The 19,032-nt window shown below is 34.5% G+C and overlaps 3 protein-coding genes across 3 annotated transcripts in view; all 3 read right to left on the bottom strand.

Moving 5' to 3' along the window:
- Positions 1–3,416, bottom strand: part of LOC136800515 (piwi-like protein 1) — a 23,324-nt gene extending 19,908 nt beyond the window's left edge. The window contains exon 1 of the mRNA XM_067057176.1: positions 3,405–3,416. The gene's annotated coding sequence lies outside the window, so the exon portion shown is untranslated. The remainder of the gene's footprint in view (positions 1–3,404) is intronic.
- Positions 3,417–4,334: 918 nt separating this feature from the next.
- Positions 4,335–14,840, bottom strand: LOC136800516 (protein rogdi homolog). The gene is made up of 12 exons (XM_067057177.1): positions 14,693–14,840; positions 14,141–14,212; positions 13,809–13,839; positions 13,366–13,414; positions 12,340–12,394; positions 11,987–12,070; positions 11,334–11,429; positions 10,637–10,735; positions 9,831–9,947; positions 8,869–8,906; positions 6,366–6,408; positions 4,335–4,845 (listed from the first exon to the last, which is right to left on the bottom strand). The coding sequence occupies exons 1-12, from the start codon at positions 14,726–14,728 to the stop codon at positions 4,711–4,713; spliced, it is 855 nt and encodes a 284-aa protein (XP_066913278.1). The 5' UTR covers positions 14,729–14,840; the 3' UTR covers positions 4,335–4,710.
- A 730-nt stretch (positions 14,841–15,570) lies between these two features.
- Positions 15,571–16,782, bottom strand: LOC136800532 (MIF4G domain-containing protein-like). Its single transcript, XM_067057195.1, has 2 exons — positions 16,402–16,782; positions 15,571–15,756 (listed from the first exon to the last, which is right to left on the bottom strand). The coding sequence occupies exons 1-2, from the start codon at positions 16,780–16,782 to the stop codon at positions 15,571–15,573; spliced, it is 567 nt and encodes a 188-aa protein (XP_066913296.1).
- Positions 16,783–19,032: the final 2,250 nt, after the last annotated feature.

Here is a 19,032-nt window from a genome sequence, read left to right as displayed (position 1 = left end):
GAGAGAGAACATTCGCCACAAGCCCCCCCCCCCCGTAAGGCATTCAAAAAGATATTTTTTTACCCACAGGATCGGCTTTTTATTGGCCCAGCGCGTGCAGCGGAATGGGCTTTTAAAAAGCAACTGATCGAAGATATTTGATTTTGTAACTATCAATTGACGAGCCCATGCTAAAAAAGCGTTTATCTAACTTGCTATTGTGCGCATGCGTAAAAAAACCACAATCGATAAATGCATCCGAGTAATGTGGTCAAATCTCAAATCTCTCCTTCTAAATTTTACGAAATAATTTTCTCAAATAAGTTATTAAAGCACCTAATTAACTCTCCATTAATTTCTTGTATGATTCGAGTTCGCGGCCGCGTCATTTTCAGAAACACGCGGCCGCGTCTTTTTTCAAAAACATGCGGCCGCGTCTTTTTTCAGAAACATGCGACCTCGTCTTTTTTCGGAAACACGCGGCCGCATAAAATGACACGCGGCCGCATAAAATGACACGCAGCCGCATAAAATGACACGCGGCCGCATAAAATGACACGCGGCCGTGTAATTAATTACGCGGCCGCGTTTTTTAGACGCGCCCGCATATTTTAACACGCGGCCGCGTTTCTCGACAAAAACGTGCGGCCGCGTTTTTATCTATTAATTTCCGGCCGCGTCTTTTCGCTGAATAACGCGGCCGCACATTTAACATGCGACCGCGTTATATAAGACGCGGCCGTGTTTTAGAAACCGCGGCCGCGATTAATAACGTGCGGCCGCGTGTTACAAAAGAAACACAACCGAAACTAAAAGGTCCAATTCAGCCACGGTAAAAACGTGAAATTTCAAAAAAATCTGAAAGGTTTCCTATACTTTTTTTTATAAGCACCAGTAAAACTTTTCTGAGGCTCGGCTGTTCTTATTTTTTTGACAGTTTGAGCCTGAAATTGTTCTTATTCTATTCTTATTTTTAGGCTGTATTTGAGGTATTTTAGACGTTATACCCAATTTTACCACTTTTGCCCCTAAATTGCTTGAAATTTAGTATTTCAGGCTCAGCATTGTTCTTAAATTGTTCTTATTTTTTGGCGATTTTGAGCCTCATTGTTCTTATAAAATTGTTCTTATAAAAAAAAGTGTATTCATTTTAGTTTTTTTACAATCACACTTTTTGAAACACCCGGTATCTATGCTCAAAGTACCTCTTTTCAGAGGTTAAAAATCTTAAATCAAATATTATAAATTTAAAGTGATTTTTGAAATTCATTATTGTACGCTTGCTTCAGAGTAGCACTTAGTCGGACAAAATTTCATGTACCATGTGTGTGTGTCAGTGACATGGAAAGATAACCGAGTCCCATTTGGACAAGTGTGCTTCCCAAGAACAGGCTCTCATCTCAGATAAATGCAATATTTGATTTCAAAATCAAAAATCAAGAATTGGTTTGAAATTTGATTTTTAATTGGTGAAGGATAATTGAAAATCAATTTTCTTCTGAAATTCGATTTGATTTTAAATCAAAAATCAAATGATACTTTCGGGTCACGGATTCTTTTTGATTTCTTTTTGATTTTTGATTTCTTTTTGATTTCTTTTTGATTTTTCAAAAAGGTGTACGTGATTTTTTTCAGTGATTTACCCCTCGATGTGATGGAGAACGTTCTTATATTTTAGCGATAACACACACAAACTTTTTTACTCAATCGCATGTTCAAACTCGATACTTTTATTAGGGACACCCTGTATTTTGGGTACACCTCTCCTATACGAAAAGGTACCTATATCTCCTTACTCAGAATTTCCTAGCGATTCTACTGATATAACCGCATCATGACCGCACCATAATATGGAAAGATAGAGCTCGAGAAAATTATAACTTCATCTTGATTTTACTCGACTTCTGACAGTTTTACAAGAACCAATTTAATATCATTGCGTTAACCCTACCTACTGAGAGGGGGGGCACAAAGTGCCCCCCCTGTTAGAAAATTGGCTGGCATTTTTTAACTAGTGAGGCTATGAAGCTGAAATTTTATGACTTTTCATCAAATTTTATGGGGAATGTTTTGGTTAAAAATTTTTTTTCATTGGTCAATTATTTTAGTCCTAATGACAGGTTTGTCGGTGACCACTACCATCCCACAACTGCAGCGCAGGCTATTTTGCTCTTTTTTATGTGCTTACTCCAAGATACAATAACATGTTACCAGGTATACTTTAATGGTCCATTTCATTTGTACTGCTTCTATTACATCTTAAAGTAGAATTAGCAGCAAAAAATAAATATAAATATGACAAAAAAAGTATCACCGACTTGAAAAAGTTGAAATGTTCTGATTTTACGCGGTTTTGAAAGTTTAAAACATTTTCTTCGGTTTTGGCGCCCTATAGTAGAACGTCAAGACAAAATTGTTGATTTAGATTTTAATTTCCATTTAGTACATTGTGAAAGCTTTCAAATAAAAGCAAAATGAAGGAGAATGTGTTTCTCCATCTGTTTCAATAGCAATTTTAAGAAACATCATTTTTTTTGAGTTTTTTGGGTGATTTTTGCCAATTGTTGATACAATGATGACGTCATCAAAAATTGCTTTCAATTTTCAAAAAAAAATTTTGATAAATTTGTTTGTTATAGGTTTAAGCATTGCTGTACCAAATTTCATGACCAAATAATGTTCCTATCCTAAGTTATCCACGGGGGGCACTATGTGCCCCCCCCTTTCAGTTCTAAGGGACCCAAATAGCTCTCAGTAGGTAGGGTTAAGAATGGCGATGGTATTTGATTTTCAACAAATGCTCAAATAGCTTCGTGGCCGTATTTTCATAATGTTATATGATAATAATTTAGCATCTGATCCAGCCAGTCTAAATATTCCTCTCTCTCATTTTCATACCGTGCTTCGCACGGTACACTTTTCAGGAAACCACTTCATCTAGCCCTTCGAGCTTATAGATTTGTGATTGAACCCGCCAAAGAACATTTTTGATGAGAAAAAGGAATTTTAGTACAAGCCTGCCGAACAGGAGGCTTTATCTAAGTTGATTATTCCAGTCCTAGGACTACCTGGCCAGTTGCAAAAAACAAGTTTCCCTGTGAAGCCTCAATAGGAAAGATAGGGTGCTTTTTCACTACGCTAGATAGATAAGTGGTTCTCATCAACGGTCCTTTTTATAAATTTCTAAGGGTTATATACAATGAGGATTCGTGCTTAACATCAGATTTTGATCGCTTCATATCAGCATTCCAGATTTAACGTCGAAAATTGGTCATTACACCTTTTGTTCTCCAAGAGAGGGGTAGACCTCTCTTGGCTTAATGACCAATTAAGCGAAAAAGACAGCATAAATAAATTAGTTGCCATAAAAGTAGCAGAATGTGCAGTGGGATTCTTTTGTAAAAAATTGGTCATATGGGAAAAGTGTTTTCTTTCCCGATAGAGTTGAAGAGCAAACTTTCATCTGTATTGATTTGATACGAAAGACGAGGAATCTTGTCACAGAAAATGTTCATTAGAAGGCTGTAATTCTAAATCCCTTGATATGCGAGTTGATGATTTTTAATAAAATTTTCTTCAAATTCAAAGGATTGTAAACGCTTTGACAACTGTTTTGGGAGTCAGTAATGCTTTCCTATCAATTTCTTTGTTTCAGCTAATCGATTTTCGCCAGACAGTCTCAGTGAAAAACCAGCCATACATAGGCACCTAACCTTGTTCCCTAGGGCCTGATTCTTGCTTTTTTATAATTTTGATGGTCGTTGAGAATCAATTTCAGGGTTCAGACAGACCTTCGAAAATAAAATTCCCTGAGTTTCCCTGAATTTTAATCAATTTTCAAAGGTTTTTTCCCTGAGAAATTCCTCATTTTAGCTATTTTTTCCCTATTTTTTCCCTGAGTATCAAGCAAACCATAAAAACTAAGCAGAGTCAAAAGAGATGTATCTTTAAACAAAAGGCACACAGATCAAATGGTAAACCTAAGGTAAAAATTAAAGCTACAAAGACTGCATATGAATAAACACTTTAAAACTAAAAAAACTTTTAAATCTGTTTTTTTCCATTCATTCTTCAAAAAATAAAATTCCCGGAGTTTCCCTGAGCAGACTGGGAAAAAAAAAATTTTCCCCTGGGTTTCCCTGAGTTTCCCTTATTTTTCTGAAAATTTATCATATTTCCAGGTTTTCCAGGTTTTCCAGGGTCTGTCTGAACCCTGAATTTGCTACATCCTTATATAAAAAGCAAATCGTCATGGAGACGAGGTTGCCTAAAAATTGGTTAAAGAATTTATATTTTTGGCTGCGATACGCCGGGAAAAATTTTTTCTAGCTTGGAAAAACGAAACATATAAAAGATTCTGTTGGCCAGCAAGGCAATCCTCAAAAATAAATCTCTATAAATCAAACAATTCGCGCTACTACATTAGTCTTATTAATAAGATTTCTGGCAATGTATACAAGTACAGCAATCTCTCTCAAATTCGAATCTTTCTTTAATTCAAACTGAAATATTGATTCCCTTTGCTGGATAGTAGTATGAGAAATACTCTCCAAAATTCAAAACTTTCATTATTTCGAAGAAGATTCTTGGTCTCTTGTAAATCGAATTAGAGAGTGTCAATCAAAAGTCTTGCATTATTTCTTGGTGTGTCTCTAGTACCAGTTTCCTTGATGAGCATATCAATTTGATTCATATTTTGCAATTCAAATGTTCCACCGGAGATTCAAGAACCTAGTAATTCTTTCGTTCAAGATTAGGTGCCAACGTATCAAAGATCTTAAGTTTGTCTTTCAATTGTTGACATAATTGTTGAGCAGTATTGATCCATACGATCATATCTTTCAACCACGGAACAGTGCAAATAATCTACAAGAGAAAAAACCATAGAAGATGTACGGTCACATCGTCACATCAGAATACAGTGGAATCTCTATAACTCGAACACGCATGGGGAACACCATGGGAACACAAATTTGCTCTGAGAGTTAAGATTTCAAGTTACGGAGTAAAGTTTATAAGGCAAAACAGGTCACGGGTATGCGCGAGCTGTAAGGGTACCCTTTTTCATACTTTAAAAAAATTTAATGGTTAGTCTCTGAAAGGGTATTACAATCACTGAAATCAAAAATTCCCCTCTGAGTAATAAATATCTATTGTTTTCAAGCCCGAATCTCATCCAAATTTCACCCTGGATATTATTACAAATGGAAAGAGTGTAGCCTATAAATCTATGGGTGACATATGTTTTCAACCTTTCATTTAACATTAATAAAGTGACAAAGAGTCAAGACCCTCCCCCAAGTTATACAAGACGAAATCTTTATTGACAGTTCCTTATCTTATACATCTTTCAAAACATGTAGACATGATCAAATTTACTTTACTAGTCACTACTTTTTGTTATCATTTATTAGGCTACTTTAAAAAAGACGGACACAATTCATTGATGTGATTGTAAGGAGCAAATTATCTCCGATTTCACTATCCCCCTCTCTTGTAATCATATATCTGTACTGAAATTGATTCCTAGACTCCTAAAACAATTTTTGAAAACTTCGGGTGTTCTTAGCTTTTTGGCTTTTTAAAAGTATGAAAATGTTCTCAAAGTGTTCTTATTTTCAACTCTTTGAGAGTATTTTAGTGCAATTTCCTTAGAACAAATGACACGTTAAGGGTCTACTTTAATGGAACAAACTTTCACGGGGATTAAATTTCGCGGTTGGACCTATTCGCGAAATTCACAAATTTCCATTAGGACTTAATTTTGGCGGATTTTCGCGGATGACACCGAAATCGAAATCCGCGAAATTTAATCCCCACGAAAGTTTATCCTATTAAAGTACAAAGCCTTAAAATATTTTTAATGTTCCTATATATTTTTTTCTTACAAAAAAAACGAATATGTAATGGTCGTCAATTTTTAATAAAGGTTTCATTATACAACCAAACAGCAGTCGAACAATCCTTAAGTACTTCTTATTCTCATCAAGTTTATTCGTGACAAAGAAAACTTTGTTAACACGAATGAAAATGTCTAGAACTTGCGACACAAAGTGACACGAATTTAGTTGTAATCTATGAATTTTAACATAAAGGTTTATTTTTGCGTAATAATGTTCCGCTTTCATATCAGACACATATTTCATATCAGACACATATTTCATAGCAGGACAGTGTTTTCCTATTGTTATATTGTGCTGAATAAAAAAAAAAAATATTTTTCCCTCTTTCAGACCAAACTGGCTCCACATCCGTTTCAAGAGCTTGTAAATTGAGAAAGCAAACTGTATCACTCTCAAACTGTACCAGTCATAAAGAAAACCAAACACAATGTCACCAAAGTTGCAAATGGACAAATCAAACTTTAAACAAGAATAAAAAATTACCTCGTATTTATTGGCAATCTCAAACCAACGTCCTTCAAATTCACTAAAAAAAACATAACATTAATATACACGTTTGGAAAATCTTGTGTTTACTCACGAAACTGCCTAAAATTTTCCGAAGCTTATTTTTCAACTACCCGAAGTCTTAGTGCGGAAATGGGAATCTTATACCAAACGACGGTAAAATATTGTGTTTAATTTGGTATGATACTATAGTTTTTTTTGCTGTAGCTTTCATATCAAAGGTTTTTAAAAGGAATTTCACTCCACGATCTATAGTGGGTGACGTATGGGTTTGTGACGGAGTGACGGTATTAGCCATTTCATCTGGAGAAAAAAAGAGACGGCATTCTGGCGTTAAACGTGACATTTGATGACAAAAGAAAGGATAGGGATAGCAATGGGCTTTTCCTGAAAAAAATTTACCCCCACTGTTGAGGATATTGATGTTTCGAAGAATCGAACCCCTGGATATCCACTCTTAGAAATATGCTCAACCCCTGGATATCGTATTTTTTACTTGAAAAGACACCTTACCCCCTGGATATCCGATTCCCTTGTAGATATTTAACCCCCTGGATATCCACTTTTGAACAAAAATCGTCAATTCCCTGGATATCCGATATCCTCAACAGGGGGGCACGGACTATTTCTGGAAAAGCCAAATTTTCGCTCTCCCTATTGACAGTAATTCAAGAAAATACATCGGTATTTCGTGAATCGCAACCCCCATACGGCCCCTCCAACGCTATACTAGAGCTACATTTAAATTTACTGTGGAGAGAGAAAATTATTACATATCATACAAAATATTTCATTTCTTTTGGAATAATAGTAGTGTTTGCTGTGTCAATAATAGTTAAAAGCACGCAGAAACATTTGGTTCAACATAGCAATTTTAGATGCAACATAGCAATTTTAGATGCCTCAAAATAATTTTTATGTAAACAGAACTAATTATGTAGATCATGTTCGTTTCCTAGGGTGGACATTACACACATTTTTTTATTAGAACAAAACTATAACCCACCCTTAATACTCTTGCTTTTAAGGAGACAAGCAACAAAAATATAACGAAAATATCTTCTCGGTGACATAAAGCTTCGATGGCTAGAATAAAAACAAGCTAAGAAAATATCTAGGCTTAAAACTCAAAAAGAATATCCAAAGGCTTAGGAAATTTCTGATGTTCTTATAAAAAACGTGTTAGCCAAGATGACTTTTTCGTAAAAGTTATGATTGACAAAAAATCGTTGACATTCTTTCCAAAATAGAGAAACCCGTGGCATTCTAGGTTTTTCTATAAAAACAAAGTGTATAAAGCTTCGAAGCTAAAAAGAACATTTTTTGTTCGCTCTTTAGAAAGTATCATTTAAAATCAAATGAAAATCTATTTATTGATTTGTTTCCTGTTCACATATAGAGTCTTATTAAGTTCCGAGACACCAAATGCACGAGTGTGAGAACATAAAAGGATTAGTTCAATTAGTTAATCAATTTAACTGGCAGGGTGTAAAAGAGAAGCTATGTCTCGACGAGGGCAGTACCATGCTAAGGAAATTAAATTTGGAAGACGACAAAAGTTTATTTCACATTTGATTTCGATCTAATAGAAAACCCATGGGAGAATAGAAAATTTCTAACTCAATTTCAAAAACTTCAGAAACACCCGAAAAACACCGGGCGTTTGCCACCAGTTTTGAATTTAAACAATCAAAAGCCCGATGTTTTTCGTGTGTTTCCGTATAAAAGTTTACGTCATGAATATCAAGGATTTGTTCTTCCCTTCTCGAGCAAAAGAACACAATCAACAAAGGGTATTATCTGATATTCTGACACCCAGATGTAGGTTGTAAACCAACGCAATGTAAGAAGCTTAATATACAAATTACAGTACGTTGAAATGATTAAAATTCTATAATTGAATTTGAGAAACGAATTAAGACATTATCAAACCCTTCGTCTTTACTCGATTTTTTTCGATCTCCGAAAACGAGGGCTGGGTTACCAGACCTCCCACTGTAAAATTCTTGACGCAGTCTGGCAAAATTTCGTAATGTAAACGTTCCAGATGATGAAAACCTTCCCGACCTTCAGAGCTTTAGCGTGTCGGATGAAAATTTCACCATCTGGGTGCAAGATAACAATGGGTACCCCTCAACAATCAGTTACTCTTAGATACCAAATAAACGCCCCCCCCCCACTTGTTTTAAAAACTTTCGAAAATTTTCTAAGCCCCGCACCTTATCCGTTTATTAATTTTTAAGAATATTTTCAGCTGTCGAAGAGAAGGCCCCTTATTTTGCTCTAAATAGCCTGATTTTAGCCTATATTTACCTTACTTCTGAGTTTTCAGAAGTACAATTTCCAACCCCCCCCCGGCAATTAGCCCCCTCCCGTTTATTAAAATCTCGAAAATTTTCCACCCCCCCCAGAAATATCTAATGGAGTTTCCCGGTAAAAATGAAGACGAATGATGAAACAGATTGGTATTTAAACTTACAACATACTGCCGACCGCTGACAAATCGTTCACGTATTTCTGTAAAGAAAGAAAAATATGTCAAAGATCTATATTTCAGTTAGAATCTCCAAAATCAAATAAATCAATCTTAAATGGTAAATTTCAGAAAGAATCAGTTACATTGAAACAAAATGTGATGCATAATTCATACAATGTCATTTTGGTAATGGTTTTTAGTTTTACAAACCCATCGTTAAAGAATTTTCGTTAATCATCTCACAATCGTTCGATAATGGAAAGAAAGTATTTTAAGAAGTTTTAAAAATTTAACGCTTTGCGGGTAAAATATTGAAGAACATTTGTTGGTTTCAAAAATTTTGACGTGCCTGTAAAAACCTGTATATTAGGATGCTATTAATTCTGTAATTGGACTGTTCCAGAAAAGATTTGAATTTTTGGGTAGAAGGATAAAACATTTTCTGGAAATTTTTGGGCCCCGTACATACAACAGGTCTTCCCCCCCGGACAAGTATCAACTGACAAATTTCGTAGATTTTTCACTACTTTCCAGACAATATAGCCCTTGTTGCCCGTGTAAGTACATTTTCTTGAAGAGTCCATTCTCGAGGAGACATTGCAGTGAAAACTTCATAACTTTACTTCAGTACAAATGCAAATGAAGGTCACCAAAGACAGTGCTCCATGTAAAGAAGCGATTTAATATTAAGCAAAAGCCTTTTCTTTAAACTTAAAGTTTCATACTAACAATCATCAGCTTTAACCGGGGGGGAGGGGCAATGAACTTGACGGCCAACGGGAACGTGTCGCTGGAGTATGAAAAGTGGACCCTGTCAGATAGGAATTTTTGGTAACTTTGGAACCCTGAGCTACCCACCTGAGCCTAATAAAAAGGACCCTGACCAGCCTAAGGCTACATACATACAAGTTAGATGGGACTTTTGACTTATTATTATCATTAACATTAAATATCATACTATTCACCTGGTTTGGAGTGTTTGTGGTCAGCACATTTAGCAGAAAGACATCAAACACCAGTTTATCACAATTGACGTGAAAATTCACAAGGATTTCTTCTGGGATGGGCGGATTTAACACTTTCTGTGAAAATAAGATAATATACATGAATTAAAAAGTCTTTCCGTCTCAATTATCTATCCAAAATCTGACATCAATTTTTTTTTAAATCCGATCAAAACATCTTCCTAGCCCATTTATTAAGTGCCACCACTCGGTAACTTAAAATTTTCAAATAATTTTGATGTCAAATGCACATATATCCCAACAAAGAAAAAATGTCAATCTTTTCTGTCTACTGTTCCTAGGTCCTAACCTACCGGTACAAGCTGAAAAAATAGAGCGATCTCGCATGATGCCAGTGGTACATAATGGGTTAAGGTTTTTAATAGTGTTTTTTTATTTTAAAGTTCTTTTTCCCAAGCTAAAACATATTTTTCCATAAGTATAACCAATGACAGGATTTTTCGTATTAGCAAGCTTATGTATTTGCACTTTAGAGAACGACCGAGTGACTGAAGCGATTTGGAATAACCCACCAGTTTTGACCGGCAAAATCGAGGACGGTAAAAGCACTTGTTTACTGTCGTCCTCAGCTGATAAGGATCTAGCCAAATCAAAAGCTAACCGTCTCCGCCGAAGAAAAACACAAATACATTTAAACTCGCTAATGAATACGCCATAACAGTAAAAAAGACCAAAATGGTACTAAACGCTGTATTACTCTCATCTAGCATAATAGAAAGCTTTTTTTTTCTTTTTAGTGGTATTACCTGACAGTTGGATCCCATGATTTGAGACATGGATTGTTTCTGAGGAACCAATAAACTATTCTTCGCACAAGATAATGACATCATGATTTGATCCAACAGCTAAATGAATGATAATCATGGAATTACAAAAAAGTAGTTGTATTTCCTAATATTAAACATTCAACTCACATGAGCCCAAAAATTGAGCTTAAGACTTCCTACAATCGGTGACGAAATACTTGGCACGAAAAGGAAATCCACCGGGGTGTTTTGAAACCACAATCGATTTGCAAGTGCTCTAAAGTAGGTTCGAAGGGAAGAATTTTAACTATGAGTTTTAACGCTAAACTTAAGACTTGATCTGAGGATCCAAAAGTTCAAAAATGGTCCAGTAGGGCTTGAAATATAGCCTAGAAACCAATAAATCCCTCCCAGATCGAAATAATCGTTGAAATCAAGTTGAAGGCCCGAAATTGACATTCTCGCTCGAACTTCAATTTTCGAAAAATGGTAAATTAGCCAAAAGTGCCAATATGTTATGGCACTGTTTGTAGGCTGTCTTTTGAGGCCTAGAAAAAGAATTTTAGGATCAGGTAGCTATGAGATAGGCTGGTCAAGCTTATGGTTAAGTTAACGTGAATGTATCATATTGAATATAATTCAAAAATAGTCTACTTCAAGCCTCTTTAATCAAAGTCTGAAGGAAGTATGACAATACCTGGTTGACCCTTTGTTTTTCAAGAAGTGATGAATTGTATTCTTGTTCTTTCAGTTCTTCAAAAGCCATCTTCAAATGATTGCTCGTATCTTGTAGCTGAAACAAAATTGAAGTTATTACTAATTAATGCAACTGACATTTTTTACAGTGGACCCTCTATCTTTTAATGACCTTCCCTTTGAACATAGATCTTCCCCGTAAATTTGATCAAAGTGACAAAAAGAATTTCTGTACTATTCATTCTTATTTTTTTGACTGGCCCTAAATTCTTTCCAACAAGATTGATTTTCACTAATTCATTTTTAAAGGTGCAGAATTGATTATTATAAGAAGATATTCAGACCAATAGAAACCACGAAGGTGTACCATGTACAGATTTGCGATGAACCCCGATTTATCATGGTTGTTGTAAACCCCCTTTGATATTTAACCTCCCCCTCCCCCACCTTTCAAGTCTCATCTAGGTTTGCTTTTTCTAAAAAAACTTTATCAAAAATTTTATAGTTTACTGCTTTGAGGACTAAAAATTTTTCTGTCGCCAAGACATTTTTATGATTTGTACCTAATCTTTGCATCCTTGAGTCTCAAAATCAATTTAGCCATCCCTGGCAATTTCGCTAAGAATTTCCCTTTTTTGAACACTACATTATTACCTGTTGCAATTTCCAAGGACATTGTTCAAAGATGAAAGTTCCAATTCCATTGCTGGCATATTTTGGAAACTTGAATTTCAATTCCTGGAGAATGAAAGAAAATCATGAATGCAAAATGGTGTCCTCCGTTTTTAAGGGTGAAATATCAAAATATTCTATAACATCTACCAACCAGTACAAACATCTGACGAAATTGAAGTTTTTTAATGATCAGAATTTGCGCCTTGGTACAAAAAGGCATATTGGGGTCTAACACAAATATGCAAACACTTTTCACTTTGGAGAAGCCCTTATTACTTTATTTCAAATAAGTATGAATGAATGAATGAATACTCATAGACGACTCAACATACAGCTTTGATGACACTATCCCCAGCAACATTGATCAACCCTTTCACCGCATCTGAACTGAAGGTGAAAAAATAAAAGTGAAATTAATTTTGCATTACCTAGAGTGTAAAGACAACTAATAAAAACAAAAAAACTTTAGGCTTAAAAGACTTGATTTTCATTTCTTATGAAAGAAACATAATGTCAGTCAGGAGTAATACCTTAAATAAGGCGTATACCTTGTTCAAGTAAGAATTCCAAATTTCTATTGTTTGATACTTCCTATTTAGGAAGTAGTGGGAATATTTTCCAAACTAGGAAAAAGGGCACTCTCTCGTCTATACCATTGGAAAGAGCACGAGAAACTGAATTCCCATGGTGATTTTTAGAAAATTCCACAGCCGGAATTGATCACAATCTTCAATTTTAAAACAACCTTAAAGTCTAGTCTACATGAAACGAAATCGGCTTTTTTAAAGGGTGTAGAAAGAGCTTTACACAAAAAATACAAAACAATTTAAAATGGTACCCGACGTTTTTTCAAGAAATCTTTAAAAATACCTTGAACAAGGTACACCTACCTTAAACAAGGTATATGCATGTACCTTGTTTAAGGTACATCCTAAACAAGGTATACACCTTGTTTAAGGTATTATTAACTATTCTTCTTTGCTTCCTGTCTTCTTCCCCTGAATTTATGGTTCCAAACCTAGTTCCAAAGATAAAACAAAGATGAAAAAAGATTCCGTCTGTAGATTTTGATAATTTTTTCACTACTTGGTCAATCAAGGACTCCTCTTTCCTTTGTGCTAAAATTCAACATGCCCTTTTTTCTTAACACATTTAAAATCGATGTTTTTTGAGGAAATCTTAAAAAATACCTTGAACAAGGTACCCCTACCTTAAACAAGGTATATACATGTACCTTGTTTAAGGTACATCCTAAACAAGGTATACGTCTTGTTTAAGGTATTACTCCTGACTGAATGTAATTTCAATAAAAGTACAAAAATGCCAGTTTTTCAAATACTTTGAGGACCAAACCTTACTTTGGTAATGACAGCAAAAAGTTATTTCCTTTAATTGTGTGTGCTGGGCCTAAAATGAAGAAAGAATCTAAATCATTTATGGTTAAAATAACAAGTTCATAGAATACTGTTGATAAATACATGAGAAAAATAATTTTGGGCTAATTATGGACTCTGGCTCTATCCCTGAGTTGCTGAGTTGCTAATCATATGATAGAGAACTTATTGTACTGTTGACCCTCTGCGACATAGCAAGTCAAATAAATAAAAAGACAAAGGAGTACTATAGAGAAAACTTTGTTTTCAACACAAATGTTTTAAGGTCTGAGCAAAAAACCGCGCTCACCCAAATCAATGATAACAAGGTATAATTGTTACTAATGCATATTCAGCAACTTTCTCAATTGAATGTCAAATATGGGAAAAACAGAAACTAAATTTATCTTAAAGGTGAGTTCACCTACTTGACAAAATGTTGACTTTTTGAAGACAAGCCTAAAAATGAATTTCTAATTTTCAATAAGAAAACGGATTATAGTCTTATTAAAGACGAACTTGACTTTGAAGGAAGAATAGCTGAAAGTCATAATGAATGAGCATTTACATTCCATTCTTAACTTTACAGCAGCCACAGTTAACTTGTGTCTTTAAAAGAGAATTAAGTATTCAGAAATCTTTTAGGAAAATAAACATTGGGTCAATTAAAAATAGATTCCATACATTATCATTCACTACAGCAATGAAATTGTTTTCTTCACAGAGAGACTGTTATCTACTATGGATTTACTGAAAGTACCTGGATGAAAGATTTGAGCTGTTTTGTCATGGAAGGAACTTCCTCAGCCAATAGCCATTCATATTCTCCTCTCTTGAAAATAAAATTAAAAAATTGAGTTCAGTCGGGGGGGGGGTAGGTAAGCTAATAACATTGCCTTAAATCATTAAAAACCTACAAATTATGGGTTATAAAAACTTCATCATTTATGGTTTTTAAAATTTGCCTTCGATTTTAACATTAGGCTTACCTGAGAGTTTTTAGACTAGGATTGCCTTTTATTGGGGTTACTTTCGAAAGTGAGTGAGGTGTAACTTCCGTAGCCTCTAAACAGCAAACTCATCCGATCTGCTATATATTATGCTAGTTGGCTAGAACGGAATGACTATCTGACTTAAAGATAAATTGTTAGTTGTTGTTTAAAGGCTTTGAAAGTTACACTTGTGAAACTCCAGATGACGGTAGTGGCGGCTTAATTACCTTTTGATTATAAAAACTCCATAGAAGGCAGACTGAAATCTTTAATAAAGTTATCAAACTTCTATCATAATAAACACAAAGATATAAACATACCAAGACTTGGACACTATCCACTTTAACATTTGACATTTTGTGTTTTTTCCAATCGTCAAGTAATCATTACAAAGAAATTCAGTTGTTTTTTAATTTTACTACAATGTTTTTTGGTTAACTTCTTACTGTTTTTTGTTTATTGTCTCCTAAAAAAAAAAGATGAGCAAGATAAAATTGAATAACTTAATAACCCTTGAATAAACGCCCCTCCTCAAATCCAAAAAACTTAATGAACATCCAGGGTGTTTATTCAAAGTAGTAAGGTGTGCAATTAAAAAAAATAAACGAAACTAATCGCTAGAGAGTATATTAATCTAATATAGATGCATACAGTACCACGATGAAAAAAGATTTCAGGAATTTCGAACAAAGCAGGCACAATGCATTTCAAATTAATTGATAATACTTTTTCTAATCAATAGAAATTACATACTTTATAAACAATACGCTCATTATAGAAATTGTTACCTAAAATTATTAAAATATATAAAAAGAAACCAAAAATATTGGATAGGGGTAAGATAGTTAACAAAAGCATATGCAATTTATTTAAACCAAAGGAAAAATATATTACTCCCTCCTTCTGCATAGAGCTTGGAGATGAGGGTATTAGGGATCAATTTTGAAAAATAAAATCTTATTTTTACTAGGACAATTTCCCACATAAAAATCGAATCTATACATTCTTTTCCTTGTTTTCTAAATTTTCATACGAAGAAGATATTCCAAAACAAATGTAGCTTAAAAAAGATCCTGATTTTTTAAAGTACTGTAATGGGTAATTATTATATGATATAAATAAACATAAAATAAAAATGTAAATAAATCCGCATGGGTTTTTCATGATAAAAAATATTTGTGAGATCAAGAAAATTTTGTTATTGTCCTTTTGCCATTAGGTCCTGGCTTAGATCATCATAGAATGCAGTGGTGTCTTGTGATAATTGCCAATTTGCTGCCCTCAATTCTACCAGTTGAACAAAACGACATTTGGATGATGGAAGCATTCGATCATCCGAAATGCAAATTTCACGCACACGAGTCATGATGTCATCCATGTTTGACTAACGAAAAAGTAGAGAAACATTTGTTAACTATACCCACTAGAGTAGAAAGGATAAATATATTCTGAAAAGTGGACCTATGAAAAATAAATCTTTAAAAATTAGAATACAAAAAAGTTAAATTCCTCTTTGTAAACGATTGATTAGTAATCCTCAGTAAATAATAGTTTTTGATTGAAAAAAGGCACATTCTCGACGTTTTTTGTTTCGAAAAATCTCTCTATTCTTCCATCTAAAAAGAAGCTGTGGCAGTGCAATTTTTAAAAAGAATCTATCTATGCAATGCAAAGTCTCTTTGTTTTGTTGTATTGAAGAAGTCCCTGTATTGCTATACAGGGTGTGGGAGAGAAAGGAATGGGGGCAAAGTATCCTGCACCGTAGAGTGCAAAAAGATGTAATAGTGCAATCAACGATTAATCGCACTCCTCTAAACCAATCAGATTTGAGTAATTTTGCACGACTGACAATTAATTTTAAGATTAAAGCCTTTGTTAAAAGTATATATGTTATTATATCAATGGCCAATAATATGATTCAATAGTCTGACATCCCCCGGAGAAAGGAGATCATTCTGATTAGCAAAATAGGATAAAATGTACTAAAACGTCTTTAGAATGAATTTTGTGTTTATTTAGTTTTACATACCCTATTGTCGCTTTCAATGACTCTACCAACTCTTTCCATTTCTTGGAAAAAATAAAATGCATCATCTTCAGAAACATGGTCTTCTTTAACCAAATCTTTTAAAAGATCACAAACCGGGTTATTTAACGGTTTCAGAGGTTGATGCTGCACCTTCAAAACATTATACAGCTCACATAATAAAACAGTTAGTCCATAAAATTGTTCACGGTTTAATTCTTTGCGTTTTTTATATTCTGCTTGGATAGCTGACAACAAAGGTGATCGTAACAGAGGGTTTAGTTGCTCTCTTATCCAGCAAGCATTACACAGTTGTGCTGCCACGGTGGCAAATTCGGGATCTTTAATTGCTTTCCCACAAATAATTTTTGTAAAATCATTCATTATGCTTGCTCCATTATTGTTTTTACAAAGTTCAGCTATTTTTGAAGGTAGTTGACTTAAAATTTCGGATTTTTTCATTGACTCTACTTTTTCTAATAATTTTGAAATGTCTGCACTATTTGGTGAGTTTGACAGTGGAGTTGAAGGTTTACTTTGCCCATTTGTAATAGTTGGTTGATTTCTATTTGAGGAAAAAAGCTTTTGATCCGGCTTCTTTTGAGTAGGAGACAATGGTTTTTTGGTCCTTTCTGTTGTGACATTTTATTGGGAGGAGCATTGGAAGCATCTTTGACTGGTGTCGGCTGTGTTGGTATTCCTCCAGGTCTTGATGGAACTTGGTTGAAACCTAAAATTCCTGAAACAATAAATCAAATCTTTGAATCTGTTTCTTTCCTTTGACTACATAAATTTGCTCTAGTTCTATGAAGCCAGTCAGCTAGGACATGAAAACCTGGTTTTCTATTTCTCGAGAGTAATCCTAATAGTGAACTTGATGGTAGATCTTAAATTTCCATTTCACCTGTGCTTAGTTCTAATATTTTAAATGCTTTTTAAAAAAAAAACCTCTAAATGCTAACCCTAAAAGTACACAGATAAGTTATTAGATTTTATTGTCAAAGAATGTCACACCCTAAAACAGAAATGTCAAATTTTCAAATGTTTTGATTGCAACGTAAAGTATTAACTTTTTTTCCCCCGCGTCTCAAGTATTTTGTTTACAATTTAAATTCTTCTTATGGAGAACATGGATTTCCCGTAACAATTTACTTTTCAATTACTTCAGGATTTCCTAACATTCAAGAATTTTTAAGGAAAATCTTGGATTTTCCAATACGGATGACCAAATAATTAGGACAATCCTGCATTTTCCAGAGCCTTTTTTTAAAATTTCTCAGGATTTCCAAGTGAAAAAAAAAATTCAAAAACCCTGTCGTCCACAGGGCCAGACGGTGTCAATCAAACAAATCAAACACCGAATCAATTGAACACAATCAGATGCAATTGAATAATTGCGATTCAATTGTTGAACCCAATCAAATAGTTATTTTGGAGAATGCAACGGCCTATTGAATAAAAAATTACTTCACAATACATTACTTTCCCTCAGCCAATAAAAACGTGATAAATTATCTTGTCTCTAGGTTGTGGAGTAATTAGTTATTCAATAGGTCGTTGCGTTCTCTAAAACAACTATTGTAATCCAATATTGCCATTCAATTGTTTTGATTTCTGTTTAATTGAATTCAATTGATTTATATGCTCTCATACGGTACTAATGCACTCGCTCTCCACACTACTAAAGTTCTAAAGGAGTGGGCCATTTTTGTTGCAATCAAACTTAATTTATAGAAGTGTATTTCTCAGGTCTATTGACCTCTGTGAAACAATCTTACATCTTTACAATTTATAGATCTTATCATTCCATTCGTTTGTCAATTCTAGTTTGAATTTCCCTACGGACGGTGCATTTACAACATTGGTTGCCAAACTGTTCCAAGTATCAATGCTCCTATAGTAAAGTGAATTCGTTTGCTATCCTCTAATGCCGTCTTCAGCAAAATTCCTCTTTAATTCGAGATTGTGCTTACGTTGAGGTCGATTTCGAAGAACGAGTTTCTGACATAGGGAAGATTTATCATAGACATTAAGATGTTTATATACTTCCACCATGTCCCCGATTTTACGCCGGATCTTGAGGCTGGGTAGGTTCATGACTTGTAAACGTTCTTCATATGAATGGTTTCTATAACCACCGACAAGTCTTGTGGCCCTACGTTGGACACTTTCAATTGCATCAGAGTGTTTGATCAGTCGTGGAGACCAAACAGCTTGCGCGTACTCAAGGTGAGGTCTCACAAATGCAATGAAAAGTGTGCGGAGCATCTCGGGAGAAAGAAAGTCGAAGCTTCTATTAATCAATCCAACGATCGAGTTAGCCTTCTTGATCTTGGTGTAGATGTGTTCTTCGAAATTCAATTCACTATCAATAATCACTCCAAGATCCTTCTCTTGATCAACATGTTCTAGGACAGAGCCAGCGATCTCGTAAGGATGTGCATGTTGAATGTTCCAGAATTTCCCTAGTGTCAACACGTGGCACTTGTCAGGATGGAATTTCAACAACCAGTCACCAGACCACTTTTCCATTGCCTCGATATCGTGCTGAAGTCTAATTGCATCTTCAGCGTTATTTATTTCTTCAACAAGCTTTGTGTCATCGGCAAAGAGAAACATTTCTGAGTTGGTAAC

Source organism: Clytia hemisphaerica, unplaced genomic scaffold, assembly GCF_902728285.1.
Source record: "Clytia hemisphaerica strain Z4C2 unplaced genomic scaffold, Clytia hemisphaerica genome assembly, whole genome shotgun sequence".
Classification (NCBI taxonomy): Eukaryota; Metazoa; Cnidaria; class Hydrozoa; order Leptothecata; family Clytiidae; genus Clytia; species Clytia hemisphaerica.
This window is presented reverse-complemented; position numbering and strand designations above follow the sequence as displayed.